This window comes from Mirounga leonina, unplaced genomic scaffold (genome assembly GCF_011800145.1).
Source record: "Mirounga leonina isolate KUSES-001 unplaced genomic scaffold, KU_Mleo_1.0 Mir_176, whole genome shotgun sequence".
Lineage (NCBI taxonomy): Eukaryota > Metazoa > Chordata > Mammalia > Carnivora > Phocidae > Mirounga > Mirounga leonina.
The window spans coordinates 38,526,920-38,541,641 of NW_023270454.1; the positions used below are offsets into that span (position 1 = coordinate 38,526,920).

Sequence of the window (14,722 nt, forward strand, 5' to 3'; positions counted from 1 at the left end):
TTTGGGAGAAAAACAACTGGACTCAGCCAGCAAAACTTTTGTTTATACTGTTTTGTATTTCTTGCTCACCAAACTCGGTTTTTGTTTGTATATGTTGTGATTTAACAATCCTCAGCCTGCCAAGCCTAATCTAAAATGTACTTCATCAAAAATACATCAGCTTTAAGGAACATGAAATAAATAACCTTCAGTGAGTCCATTTTAGCTAAACAACAATAATAATTTTTCCCTGAGGTTTTAAAGTGATATTCAAAGAAGTCTCTACTTTTTTTTTTCTTATATCATCAACTTTTTTTCTTGAATATTACAGTCCAAGAAAGAGCTTGGAGAGTTCACATCAATTTGATAAAACATTTTTAGTCCTAGAAATCCACAAGTTTACTCAAAATTCTAAATAGTGGACTATTTTATTTATTAATAATTTTATACTCTCTAGCTCTCTCAATACCATTTTAGTTGTCCCACAAAACAAATATTTAAATTTGTAAGTGCATCTCTCATGGTACTTTACTCCATGTCTGCATTTGAAATATTCCTCAAACAATTCATAATTTTTCTGGAGAATTGAGCTATGCCTAAATGTGGAAGAAAATTATTCATGATTTTGTTATGAAAAAAATGAGAACAGAATCACAAACAGCAATATTCACAACTTCAGGGATGTGAAATTCCATTCTACTTCTGATACACAGAGCGTTCTTTTACAAATAAAAAAGGAAAAAAGAATGCATCTGATAGTACCTGGCACTCAAGTAAACAAAAAGTGTTAGTTCTTTGACCCTGCCCCCTAAAAGCCAGACACCAGGACTTAACGTGCCGTCTGTCTTGCAGAGTGTATGTTCACATTATGGCATTTCATTCATTGCATAATGGAAGATTTTCAAAAAGTAACACTTGGCAGGGCACCTGGGTGGCTCAGTCTGTTATGCCTCTGTCTCTTGATTTCGGCTCAGGTCATGATCTCAGGGTCCTGGGATTGAGCCCCACCTGGGGCTCTGCATTCAGCAAGGAGTCTACTTATCTCCTTCTCCCTCTACCCCCTCCCCCACCCCACATGTGCTTGCTCACTCACTCTCTCAAATAAAATAAATAAATCTGTAAAGCAATTTAACCTATTTTTGCAAACATATCATAGTTTATCTATGAAAATGAACATTATCCTCGTCAAATCTTGGGAGGTTATGCAAGTTGATACCTCTAATCCTGACACTACCTGTTTAAAATTAAACTCTTTTGAAATGATTTCTGAGCTTGTGGCATATGCTTTTGATATGTATATCAAAATGTATGTGTGTGTACACACACTCACACACACACATATATTCAAAATAGCACATCATTGTTTGAGAGGTGGGTTTGGTCTCTGGAAACAGTCAAAAGAATTTAGAGTCACATTTAGAAAATGTAGTAAATAATCCCTATGGGTAACCTGATTTTTGAAACAAAATTCATTAAATTACTTATGAATGCTTTACACCACTCTACTATGCAGGAGTTTCCTAAAGAGGAATTCCAAAATTGCCATTAGCCTCATCATTAGATGACATCACTTAGAAGAAATTATCTCCCCAAGTTGACACTGAAAGGCTTTAAGGTCAGGAACCATATTCCCCAGCAACTAGCACATTGTGAGGCATTTGATAGTCTCTCAAAGAAGTTACTGAAATAAAAAGATGTTCTTGATGTTACCAAAATATCCAGGAGACAAGAGTTGACAGTCATGGACTCCAAACATCCAATGACTGATACACTCACAATTTACCTGGGAGCTTAATTTTTATGAGTATGCATAAGCATTTCCCTTCTCAAATTTCCAGCCATTCCTTTATTTAAAAAATATATGAAGCTTGGTATATGCTAAGCACTCTGGTAATAACTGTATGTCATTCTAAGCATTTTGCCAGTACGTTTATAACAACTTGTATAGATGACTTTAGTGAGACCTAAGATTTCACAGCTAAGGGACACTTGCAAGAACAAACTACTATTCACCTTTTATAAACTTTTTAAAGGTTTTTTTTAAAAAAACAGCTTTATTGAGATATAAGTCATATACCATACAACTCACCCCTCTTTTTTTGACATTTGAAGACTAGTTTTATTAAATTTTTAGTATAAATCAAAGACTATGGGATAATCATGCAGTCGTTCCTCAGAGTTGCTGTGTTTATTTCCATACAGATCATAGAAAAATAGCATGTAGACAAAATATTTAATTTTAGTCAGTATTTAAAGGCAGCTTAAGAGAGGGCATCCAAGATGGTGGCATTGGAAGATCCTGAACTCACCTCCCATAGACACACTGAATCTATAGCTACATACAGAATAGTTCTTTCTGAAAAAGATCTGAAAACTAGCTGAACAGTTCCTTTACAATAAACAGTAAAAGAGCCACATCTAGATGAGTGGGAGAGGCTGAGATGCATTCTTATCAAAAGCCCACCTGCAACATAGCAATCCATAATTGGGAGTAATTTCACAAATCTGTAACTTCTCCCTGAGGAATGAGGGATTCATGCCCCACATCAGCCACCCCAACCTGCAATGGAGAGACAAGCCCCAAAAATGTCTGGCTTTGAAAACCAATAAGGCTGACATCCAGGAAACCCAAAGGGCTATAGGGAACTAGAGTACTTCTCTTAAAGAGCTTGTATGCAGAGTGACTTACCCCAGGGACCAGCACAAAAGTAACAATTTGAAAAGTACATAGACTATATGTGAAGTTTGCTAACCTTAAAGCATATGCCAGAGGGGCAGAGGCCTATAGGACTCTCTCCAGGCTGAGGCACAGGTGGGTGCCATTTCTGCACTCTCTCTACCTTGATAGCTCAAGCAAGTGCGCCCCAGCTCTGTGCTCTCCTGCTGCCTTGCTAAAACTGTTGGACACATGAAGTCTACATAGGAGATGCTCCTCAGTCACCTGGCTCTGATAGCCAGAGGGGCTTGCATTCCTGGAACCCATGGGACTGTAACAGAGAGACAGTTCCTGGCAGGTTACCATCCCCAGAGTACTACAGAGAATGAAGACTGAAACACACTCCCAATCTTTCCGTGAAAGAGGCCTATTTACTCATCCTGGGACTTGAGTCTGAAGGGCAAACTTCAAGTTTGCCACAAACCTAGAAGGCTGCAAAGGTGCTCTCAGGGAATATAGGCCATGTGGGGCCATCTTTCTGAATTCTTTAGGCCTTGCTACAGTGCACTGGTACCTCACAGAAAGGAGCTTATACACTCATTGGAAGCCTCAAATTTTGCAACTGTCACACAAGGGACACCTTCAGGTCACCTGTTCTGAAGGTCTGCAGGGTTTACAATTATAGCCCCACAGGACTATATATAGTTGAATACTTTAAAGCTGCTGCCTGAGCATCTGGCTTCCAATCAGCCTGAAAGTAGGTGCTGACTGAGATCCCTCCCTTTGGAAAGCTGACAGGTCTTGGCACACTTCAACCCCTTGCACCTATCAAGAATAAATCATGATGCTCAGGTAATCACAAAGGTTCAAGAGACAGCCAAGAGTTAGAGCAATGTTGAACAACAAGATTCACCTCTTATACAAGTCCACTCCTTCAAGACTGGAAGAGGTAGTGTATCACCTAATACATAGAAACAAACATAGAGAATCAAAAAAAGGGGGGGGAGGAAACAGAGGATTATGATCCAAATGAAAAAGCAAGATAAAACCACAGTCAAAAATTTAATGAAATAGAGATAAGTAATTTACCTGATAAAGAGTCAAAAGTAATATAATTAAGATACTCAACGATTTGGGAGAAGAATGGATGAACACAGTGAGAACTTCACCAAAGAGATAGAAAATATAAGAAAGCACAGAAGTAAACAGTACTCACAGAGCTGAAGAATACAATAACTGAAGTGAAAAATACACTAGAGTGGTTCAACATCAAACTAGGTGAAGCAGAAGAAAGGATCAGTGATCTAGAAGACAGGGCAGTGGAACTCACCTAAATAGAGCAGCAAAAAGAAAGAAGAATTTTAAAAAGGGAAGATAGCTTAGAAGACCTTGGAGACAACAACAAACAGAATAATATTTATAATTTAAGGGTCCCAGAAGAGACCAGAGAGAGAGAAAGGGGGAGAAAACTCATTTGAAGAAATAAATTGCTGAAAGCTTACCTAACATGGGAGAAAAATAGACATCCATATCCAGGAATCCCAAATAAATTCAACTAAAATGAACCCAGAAAGATCCTCACCAAGATACATTACAATTAAAATATCAAAAGTTAAAGATAAAGAGAGAATTTTAAAAGGAGCAAGAGAAAAGCAAGTTGTTACATACAAGGGAAACCCCAAAGACTATCAGCAGATTTTTCAACAGAATCTTTGCAAGTGAGAAGGGAGGCAAATAATATATTCAAAGTGCTGAAAGGAAAAAAGTTGCAGCCAAAAATACTCCACTCGGCAAGGTTATCGTTTGGAATTGAAAGAGAGATAAAAAGTTTTCCAGACATGCGAAAGCTAGAGAAGTTTATCATCACAAACTGGATTTAAAAGAAATGTTAAAGGAACTACTTTAAGCTAAAAAAAAAAAAAAAGCATTAATTAGTAACAAGCAAACATATTAAAGTATAAATCTCATTGGTAAAGGTAAATACATAGTAAAGATAATGGGTTAGTCACTGATAAAACTCATATGAAGGTTAAAAGACAAAACTAGTGAAAATAACTACAATAATTAGTTAAGGAATACAAAAAATAAAAAAATGTAAAATGTGACATCAAAAACATAAGAGGTGGAGTGGGAGGCAGTAAAAATGTAGAGTTTTAGAATGTATTCAAACTTAAGTTGCTATCAACTTAAAATAAACTGTTATATATATAAGCTGTTATATGTGCCCTTCATGGTAACCACAAAGTAAAAACTTATAGTAGATACACAAAAGATAATAAGAAAGGAATCTAAGCATAACACTAAAGAAAGTCATCAAACCACAAGGGAAGAAAGCAAAAGAAGAAGACAGGAATATAGAGGAACTACAAAGCAGCCAGAAAACAGTTTAAAAAATGGCAATAAGCACATACCTGTCAATAATTACATAGATGTAAATGGATTAAATTCTCCAGTCAAAAGACACAATGTGGCTAAATGAATAATAAAAAAATAAAGACCCATCTATATGCTGCCTATAAGAGACTCACTTTAGATGTAAGGATACACACAGACTGAAAGTGAAGGGATAAAAAGGATGTTTCATACAATTGGTAAACCAAAAGAAAGCTGGGGTAGCTAAACTGACATTAGACAAAATAAGCTTTAAAACAAAGACTGTAGGGGCACCTGGGTGGCTCAGTTGGTTAAGCGACTGCCTTCGGCTCAGGTCATGATCCCGGAGTCCCTGGATCGAGTCCCGCATCGGGCTCCCTGCTCGGCAGGGAGTCTGCTTCTCCCTCTGACCCTCCTCCCTCTCATGCTCTCTGTCTCTCATTCTCTCTCTCTCAAATAAATAAATAAAATCTTTAAAAAAACAAAACAAAAAAAAAACAAAGACTGTAATAAAAACAAAGAAGGGAATTACATAATGATAAAGGGATCAATCCAACAAGAGGATATGACATTTTTAAATATTTATGCATCTAATATAGGAGCACCTAAATATCTAAAGCAAATATTAACAGATCTAAAGGGAGAAATTGACAGCACTACAACAAAATAGGGGATTTTATTACCCCACTTACATCAATAAATAGATCATTAGACAGAAAATCAATAAGGAAACATCATCCTTAAATGACACATTAGACCAGTTGCACATAATAGATATATACAGAACATTCCATAAAAAGCAACAGAATACACATTCTTCTCAAGAGCACAGGGAATATTCTTCACAACAGATCATATGTTACAGCACAAAACAAGTCTCAATAAATTTAAGAAGATTGAAATCAAATAAAACATCTTTTCTGACTACAATGGTATGAAACCAGAAATGAATCACAAGAAAAAAAAAAAAAAACAGAAAATTCACAAAAATATAGAGATTAACAACATGCTACTGAACAACCAGTGGGTCAATTAAAGAAAAATCAACATGATACACCACATTGACAAATGTAGGATAAAATAATACAATCATCTCAATAGATGCAGAAAAAAGCATTTGACAAAATTCAACATCCATTTATGATAAAAACTCTCAATAGTGAAAAGCTGAAAACTTTTCCTCTAAGATCAGGAATAAGACAAGAATGCCCATTCTCACCGCTTTTATTTAACATAGTATTGGAAGTCCTAGCCACAGCAATTGGGCAAGGAAAAGAAATGAAGGTATCCAAAATGGAAAAAAGAGGTAAAACTGTCACTATTTGTGGACAACATGACTTTATATATAGAAAATCCTAAAGACTCCACCAAAAAACTGTTAAAACTAATAAATGAATTCAGTAAAGTTTCAGAGCACAAAATTAACATATGAAAATTTGTTGCATTCCTATACACTAACAACAATCTATCAGAAAGAGTAATTAAAAAAACAATCCCAGGGCACCTGGGTGGCTCAGTCAGTTAAGCATCTGACCCTTAGTTTCGGCTCAGGTCATGATCTCATGGATCCATGGGATTGAGCGCTGCATCAGGCTCTGCGCTCAACGGGGCATCTGCTTGAAAGATTCTCTCCTTCTGCCCCTCCCCCCACTTGCTCACTCAATAAATAAATAGATCTTTTTAAAAGAAAAAAGAAAACAATTCCATCTATAATGGCATCAAAAAGAATAAAATATCTAGGAACAAATTTAACCAAGGAGGTAGAAAGAGCTGTACACTGAAAAATATAAAACATTGATGAAATAAATTGAAGTAAACACAAATAAATGGAAAGATACTCTGTGTTCATGGATTGGAAGAATTAATATCGTTAAAATGTCCATACTTCCCAATGCAATCTACATATTTAGTGCAATCCCTGTCAAAATCCTAGTGTCATTTTCCCCAGAAATAGACAAATCGTAAAATGTATATGGAACCACAAAAGATCTTGAATAGTCAAAGCAATCTTGAGAAAGAAAAACAAAGCTGGAGTCATATGCTCCCTAATTTCAAACTGTATTATAAATCTATAATAATCAGAGTGCCTGGGTGGCTCAATCGGTTAAGCCTCAGCCTTCAGATCAGGTCATGATCCCACGGTCCTGGGATCTAGCCCCACATTGTGCTCTCTGCTCAGCAGAGCCTGCTTCTCCCTCCCCATCTGTCTACCACTCTGCCTACTTGTGCTCTCTCTGTCAAATAAATAAATAAAATCTTTGAAACGAAACAAAACAAAACAAAAAAAGCAAAAGCAAACAATCAGAAACAGTACAGTACTGGCATAGAAACAGACACATAGATCAATAGAACAGAACAGAGAGTCCAGAAATAAACCCACACATATATATGGTCAATTAATTTACAAAAAAGAGCCAAGAATATACAATGGGAAAAGGACAGTTTATTTATAGATGGTATTAGGTGAACTGGACAGCCACATGCAAAAGTTACTACTTTTTTACACCATACACAAAAAATTAACACCAAATGGATTAAAGACAAATGTAAAACCTGAAATCCTAAAACTGAGGAGGTAGGCAGTAAGCTCTTTGTTGTATGTCTTGGTGATTTGGCGGGGGGGTCTAACTCCAAAAAGAAAGGCATAAAAGCAAAAATAAATAAGTGGGACTACATCAAACTAAAAAGCTTCTTCTGTACACCAAAAGAAATTATCAACAAAATGTAAAGGCAACCTACTGAACTAGAATATTTGCAAGTCATATATCTGATAAGGAGTTAATATCCAAAATAAATAAAGAACTCACATAACTCAATAGCAAAAAAACCTCCAAACAATCTAATTAAAAAATGGGCAGAAGATCTGAACAGTCATTTTTCCAAAGAAGACATATACATGGCCAAGAGGCCATGCTCAATATCACTAATCATCAGAGAAATGCAAATCAAAACCTTAATGAGGTATCACCTCTCACCTGTTTGAATGGCTATTATCAAAAAGATAAAAAACAAATGTTGCCAAGGGCATGTAGAGGGGAACTCTCATGCGCTGTTAGTGGGAATATAAATTGGTACAGCCACTATGGAAAACAGTATGGAGGTTCCTCAAAAAATTGAAAGTAGAACTATGTGATCCAGCAATTCCACTTCTAGATAATTATTTGAAGGAAATGAAAACACTAACTTGAAAAAGTAAATGCACCCCTGTGTTCACTGCAGCATTATTTACAGTAGCCAAGATATGGAAATAACCTAAGTATCATCAATGGATGAATGAGTAAGATATAGTATATATACACAATGGAATTCTACTCAGCCATAAAAAAGAATAAAACCTTGCCATTTGGGGCAACATGGTGAACTTTAACAGTATTAAGCTAAGTGAAATAAGTCCGGCAGACAAAGATAAATACTTAAGCTGCCACTTATATGCAGAATCTAAAAAACAAACTGAACAAACAAACAAAACAAAGCAAAATGAAACTCATGTATGTGAGCAGTTTGGCGGTTGCCAGGGAGAAGGGGATTTAGGGGTTGAGCGTAAGGGATGAACAGGGTTGGGAGGGACAGATTTCCAGGTGTGAAGTGAATAGGTCATGGAGATGTGGTGTGCAGCAGAGCAACTCCAATCAGTGGTGTTGAGCGTACTTGAAGGTTGCTGAGGGAGAGTAGATCTTGAAAGTGCTCATCAAAAGCAAAAAAAATTTTGTAACATTTTTATGGAGACAGATGGTGACTAGACTTATTGTGGTAATCATCTCACAATGTAGACAAGTGTTGAATCATCACGTTGTAAACCCGAAACTAATATAATATTGTATGACAATTATACCCAAGAATAACTAAGAATAGAAATAACAAGGCAGGTTGACATTTTTTTCCAAGTTCAATAAGTTCTAATCTTAGATAACTCTTCGGCTTGGTTATACACATAATTTCCCACTCTAGTTAATTTTGTAAAACAGCCAAATAATTTTTAATTTGCCCGCTAGTGACTCTGACACACTCAACCCATTCGTGGGTCTATTTTATGAATATTCTAAACTTATTAAAATGTTTTTGCATGAACTTACTTATTCCATATACTGACCATTTCTTTTTTTTTTTAAAGATTTTTTTTTTTAATTCATTTGAGACAGAGATAGAGAGAGAGAGAGAGGGAGAGAGCATGAGCAGGGAGAGAGGCAGAGGGAGAGGGAGAAGCAGGCTCCCCGCTGAGCAGGAAGCCCGATGCGGGGCTCGATCCCAGGACGCCGGGATCATGACCTGAGCCGAAGGCAGACGCTTAACCATCTGAGCCACCCAGGCACCCCTATACTGACCATTTCTGATGTTAAAAAAAAAAAAAAAATTTTCAAACTCCTGCCACTGAGAAAGTGGAACCCTCTTACACTGCTGGTGGGAAACTGGTATAGCCACTCTGGAAAACAGTATGGAGGTTCCTGAAGAAGTTAAAAATAGAGCTACCCTACGACCCAGCAGTTGCACTACTGGGTATTTACCCCAAAGATACAAATGTACTGATTCAAAGGGGCACCTGCATCCCAATGTTTATAGCAGCAATGTCCACAATAGCCAAACTGTGGAAAAAGCCGAGATGTCCATTGACAGATGAATGGATAAAGAAGGTGTGGCATATATATACAATGGAATATTACTCAGCCATCAGAAAGGATGCGTTCTTACCCTTTACATCAACATGGATAGAACTGGAGGGTATTATGCTGAGCAAAATAAGTCAATCAGAGAAAGACAATTATCATATGGTTTCACTCATATGCAGAATATAAGAAACAGCACAGACAATCATAGATGAGAAGTCATCAGAGAGGGAGAAAAACCATGAGAGACTCTTAACTATAGGAAACAAACAGGGTTGCTAGAGGGGAGGTGGGTGGGGGATGGGGTAATTGGGTGATGGGCATTAAGGAGGGCATGTGAGGTGATAACCCCTGGGTGTTATACACAACTGATGAATTATTGAACTCTACATCTGAAACTAATGATGTGCTATATGTTGGCTAATTGAATTTAAATAAAAATAAAAAAATTCTTGCCACTGAAAATAAAATATTACCTCTTAACTGTTTCTTGCATGTGGTAATAATATAGTTCATCAATCACCTATTGTAGAGATTCATGGAAAAAATTATTATGTGTTGAGTTCTATTTGCTCAGAGATTTTAGATTGATATTAAATTTTGCCATTTAAACTGCAGCCAGGGAAATGAATGCCATTTCGCAAGTGAATTTGTAAGGTTAGAAATGTTGATATTTTGATGCCCACTATATAAACAGAATGCTGTTGAATATATGATTGCTTTATGATTATGCACATATGACATAAACACAAGCACAAAAAATTAGGTACATTTGTTTTTGCATAAAATTAAATAAAATGAATAGATACATGTAGAGATTTATTAGAACTATTAAGTAATTAGACCAGTTTTAGAGTTTTTGACTCTGATTATGTTCTAATTATGTATCATGTATACATAAATTCAATGTGAATTTTAAACTTCCTAGAAAGTTTTAATCAAAAATTTACTAGCCAAAGAACTACCCATTATACTGAAGGAGTAACTTTATTTTTAGATTTCACTGAATCTAAGATTGTTTCTATTGGACGATGCACCTTACATACTACCAAAAATCATATTCTAACTAAACTGTAACATAATAACTCTTATTGCTTAGAATTTTGATTTTATACTTAACAAAAGAGCTATTTTAGGCTCAATTACACACAGACATTTTTATTACTCCTAAGCATTCATGTAAAAAAATACAAATTGATTATACTACTCAGACATATTTGCATTCCAAGTCCATCTCTTCTGAATCACTTTTAAATCAGAATTATCACTATTTTTTTTCCCAAACATATTATTTTTTATGCCGTCAAGAACTTTGGTACTATAGCCTTTCTTAAAATAGTGCTCCAGTATCATCTCCAGGATTTTTTTCCAAGTCATGGACACTCAATTTGCCCATTTTGAAGCTGGTATTTTCTTAACTTTCAGAAGATTTCATGAAGGTTTTTAGAAAACAACCAGTACTCCTATCCCTTTTTGAAATTATCTTTAAATAGTTTTTAACAGAAATATCAAGGTTTTGCAATTGTTGGGTCATGTCCGGGATTATAAACCTAATCCATTTCTGCAGCAACAACTTTGACCTACCTGACTGCTCCCCATCTGACAAAGATCGTAAGATGCCCACCTGTTGTAAGACATCCTCATTTCAGAAATGTTAAAAACCTGGGAAAATGTGTTTTAGAATCAATGAAATATGGTACTAATATTGCTAAATTTTTCTGTAATTGCAATAATTTTTTAAAGATTGTATTTATTCATTTGAGAGAGAGAGCACAGAGAGGGAGAGGGAGGGTGAGAGAAAGAAGCAGACTCCCAGCTAAGCAGAGAGCCCAACTTGCGGCTCTATCCCAGGACACTGGGATCATGACCCGAGTGGAAGGCAGAGGCTTAACCACCTGAGCCACCCAGGCACCCAGTAATTTCAGTAATTTAAAAATTTGAAGCAAAGCTTCTGTATATGCTACATTCATTACCATACCCTCCGGAGCTCCTATGAGTAAATCCTTGCAGTATAAATTGAGAAATACCCATGCACGGAGCAGCTCAATTGCAAAACAACCTCTGCATTTCAGAATTTCATCCTGTGAATTATTGAGTCATGGCATAGGTGTTCACTGGGAACTGCTGGCCTATGAAAGCAAAGGGAAATTCTAGGGATTCAGAGACATTCAGAAATAATAGTTTTTCCTTTACTATAGTTAATTCAAGACTACCATTATAAGTTTTCTGTTATTTTAAAATCTCTAAATTCTGGATTTTGTCACATTAATACAAATTTTCAGTGGTTCTGATATGATTTAACAATAGAATTTCATATAATCTTAGATTCACCATTCCGTTAGGAGTTGGGGAAAAAATTAAAAATCCAGAGAGTCAACGGATAAAACTGAATTTTTTCAGCACACTTTATTTGGAGCCATTATTTTGAAATCACTTCTTGCTTTGTTCATAGCATTTTAATTGTTTATGGCAAGTCCCTGAATCAGCAGCCAAATTTCCCTTGAGCTGGACTTTGGCTTCAGCGACCTCTACAAAATCAGTCATAGTATATTATACCTTGAATATAGCTCTTTTGGAAAATTACTGTCTCTTCGGTTGAGCAAATATTTTTATCTTGGTTCTTAATCTCGTTCACTTTTATGAGAGTGTGCCTCTCTCAGTGGGCCCCTAAGCATTCTTCACACAGGACATCACTACAGCTGGCTCCTAAAAGAGCTTGTCTCCTTAGACTGGCTTTCAAATGTCAAATAATTATCTCCTTTAGGGAGATTTTTAGAGTCTTTCCACTCCTCCCCCCTCTTTCTGTTTAGCTCTTGCTCATTCATATAAAACTAAGATTTGTATATACTTGAAGTGGCATTCAGATCATGAAAAACTGATGAGTATTTGGGACTCAGATTTATAAAATGAGAGCAGAATTCAAATAATAGAAGTTTCTGAATATAATTCATTGAAATCTTTAAAATGATGTGCCCTCAATTCTTTATGAGAAAAAAAAAAATAGCCAAAATTGTTTTAGCTAGTTTTGGTAATTTGAGTTGCTGTAACAATCTCTAGAATCTCAGTGGCATATCACAATGAAATCTTATTTCTTCCTTATATAAATTCTTGGGGTTTGCCAATGGTTGTGCCATGCCTTCCAGAAGCCAGGCCTTTCCATCTGGGGGCTGTATCTCTCTCTCATTCTTTGGAGTCCTGGTTGGGAGAATTCTGAAATACTCCATTTTCATCTTATTTGTTCTAATACCTCCTGCAGGTTCTGCCTCCCCAAAAGGACTGGCTTCATTTGCAAAGTAATGTAGAAAATTTCCACCTTTTCAGAGGTTTTATTTTTTAAAAAATGACACCTTCATTGAGATATAATTCATATACCATATATTCACCATTTTAAAGTCTACAGTTCAGTAGTTTTTAGTTATATTCACAGAGTTGTACAACCATCACCACAATTTAAGTTGGGTCATTTTTGTCACTCCAAAAAGAAACCCCATATTTCTTAGCAACCGCTCTCCATTCCCCTTCTCACCAGCCTTTGGTAACCACTAGCCTACTTTCTGTTTCTATGTATTTGCCTATTCTGGACATTTTATGTAAATGGAGTCATACGATATATGTTTTTTTGTGGCTGGCTTCTTTCATTTAACTTATTTTCAAGGTTTATCCCTGTTGTGGTATGTATCACTAAACTTCATTCTTTCTTATGGCAGAATAATATTCCATTGTATGGAGAGGCCACATTTTGCTCATTCATTCAATTGATAGACATTGGGATTGTTTCCTCTTCTTGGCTACTATAAATAATGCTGCTATGAACATTTGTGTACAAGTTTTTGTGTGGACATAATAGTTTTATTTCTCTTGGGCATATATATAGGAGTGGAATTGTTCAGTCATATGGTAACTATATCAAAATTTTTGAGGATCTGCCAAGTTGTTTTCCAAAGCAGGTGCACCATTTTACAATCCCACCAGTGACAATGAGGGTTTAAAGGTTTAAGTTTTAACTCACTGTATACTCCAACAAAGACAAGCCACATATTTTTTAAATTTGCATTTCACATTTCATTATCCTGGACCATTTTGCACTTTCTAAAGCAAAGACACAAAATCTCTTCTCTTTACTGTGACATTAAATGAGATGATACTCCAATAGTTTCCTATTTTATTTATTCCAGCCAAGGAGAGATGACAGAAGCAATTAAATACTTGAAAAAGGTTGTGAAAATTGCAAGAAACAATTTTCAAAGACTAGATGTTGTGAGAGCAAGTACAATGCTTGGGGATATCTACAATGAAAAAGTGAGTATATGTGTTTCTTTCTTGTAGGAAGAAATTTTCAGAGTTTTAAAATTCTATTCCCATTTGACTCTCACCTTCCCATAATATGTTATGCAGAACGACCCCAGGACCACAGGGTTTGGTTAATGCACTGGGCATTTACTTCCTCTTCTTCCAGGACCTGAGTGCCATCTTGGGCACAGTCACCACGAGCTGCTAAAACTGGTTCATATCTTCACAGCCAGTGAAGATTCTAAGTGGTTTTGGATTTGAAGAGCAATTAAAACATTTCAACTCAAAGAATATCATTATAATGGCTGCTCTTAGCTGCTGACATTAACATTCATCTCCCTTGCTCCAAATTCTCATTTCATTAATTCAGCTGTGATATCCCTGTTAGGTCCTTCAGGAGAAGAAAGGACAATCCCAAGAGCAATTCTGAAGGAAATACAGAATTCTAGCATCAGACTGGTTATGTGAAAGAAAAGAGAAAGAAGAGAAAGTCTAAAATAAAAGGATGTTATTCAAGAGGCCATTACTAGTGAAATGAATTGGTCATAACGCATTGATCTTTTGATTTATTTCTCCTGAGTTCAGCTTTCATTACCCAGATTTTTCTTTAAGAAACAGTATAAAAGAGGCTTTTTTTCTCTAGCTATAATTGCTGTTAGGATAATGAATAGGATCTATCACTTTTGAGGACAGTTCCATTCTTAAACTATGTTTCTACACCTTGTCTTAGTCTTTTTTGAGAGGTTGTATACGTAGTGATTAAAGGCACTAATTCTAATACCAAAGCGTTTGGTGAAAAGCCTACTTTTTTCACTTATAAGAT

General features: G+C 36.0%; 1 protein-coding gene across 1 annotated transcript in view; it reads left to right on the forward strand.

Moving 5' to 3' along the window:
• The window catches only part of TTC29 (tetratricopeptide repeat domain 29), a 156,160-nt gene that overhangs the window by 124,146 nt on the left and 17,292 nt on the right, over positions 1-14,722 (forward strand). The window contains exon 8 of the mRNA XM_035023256.1: positions 13,785-13,908. Coding sequence (XP_034879147.1) covers positions 13,785-13,908 — 124 coding nt within the window. The remainder of the gene's footprint in view (positions 1-13,784; positions 13,909-14,722) is intronic.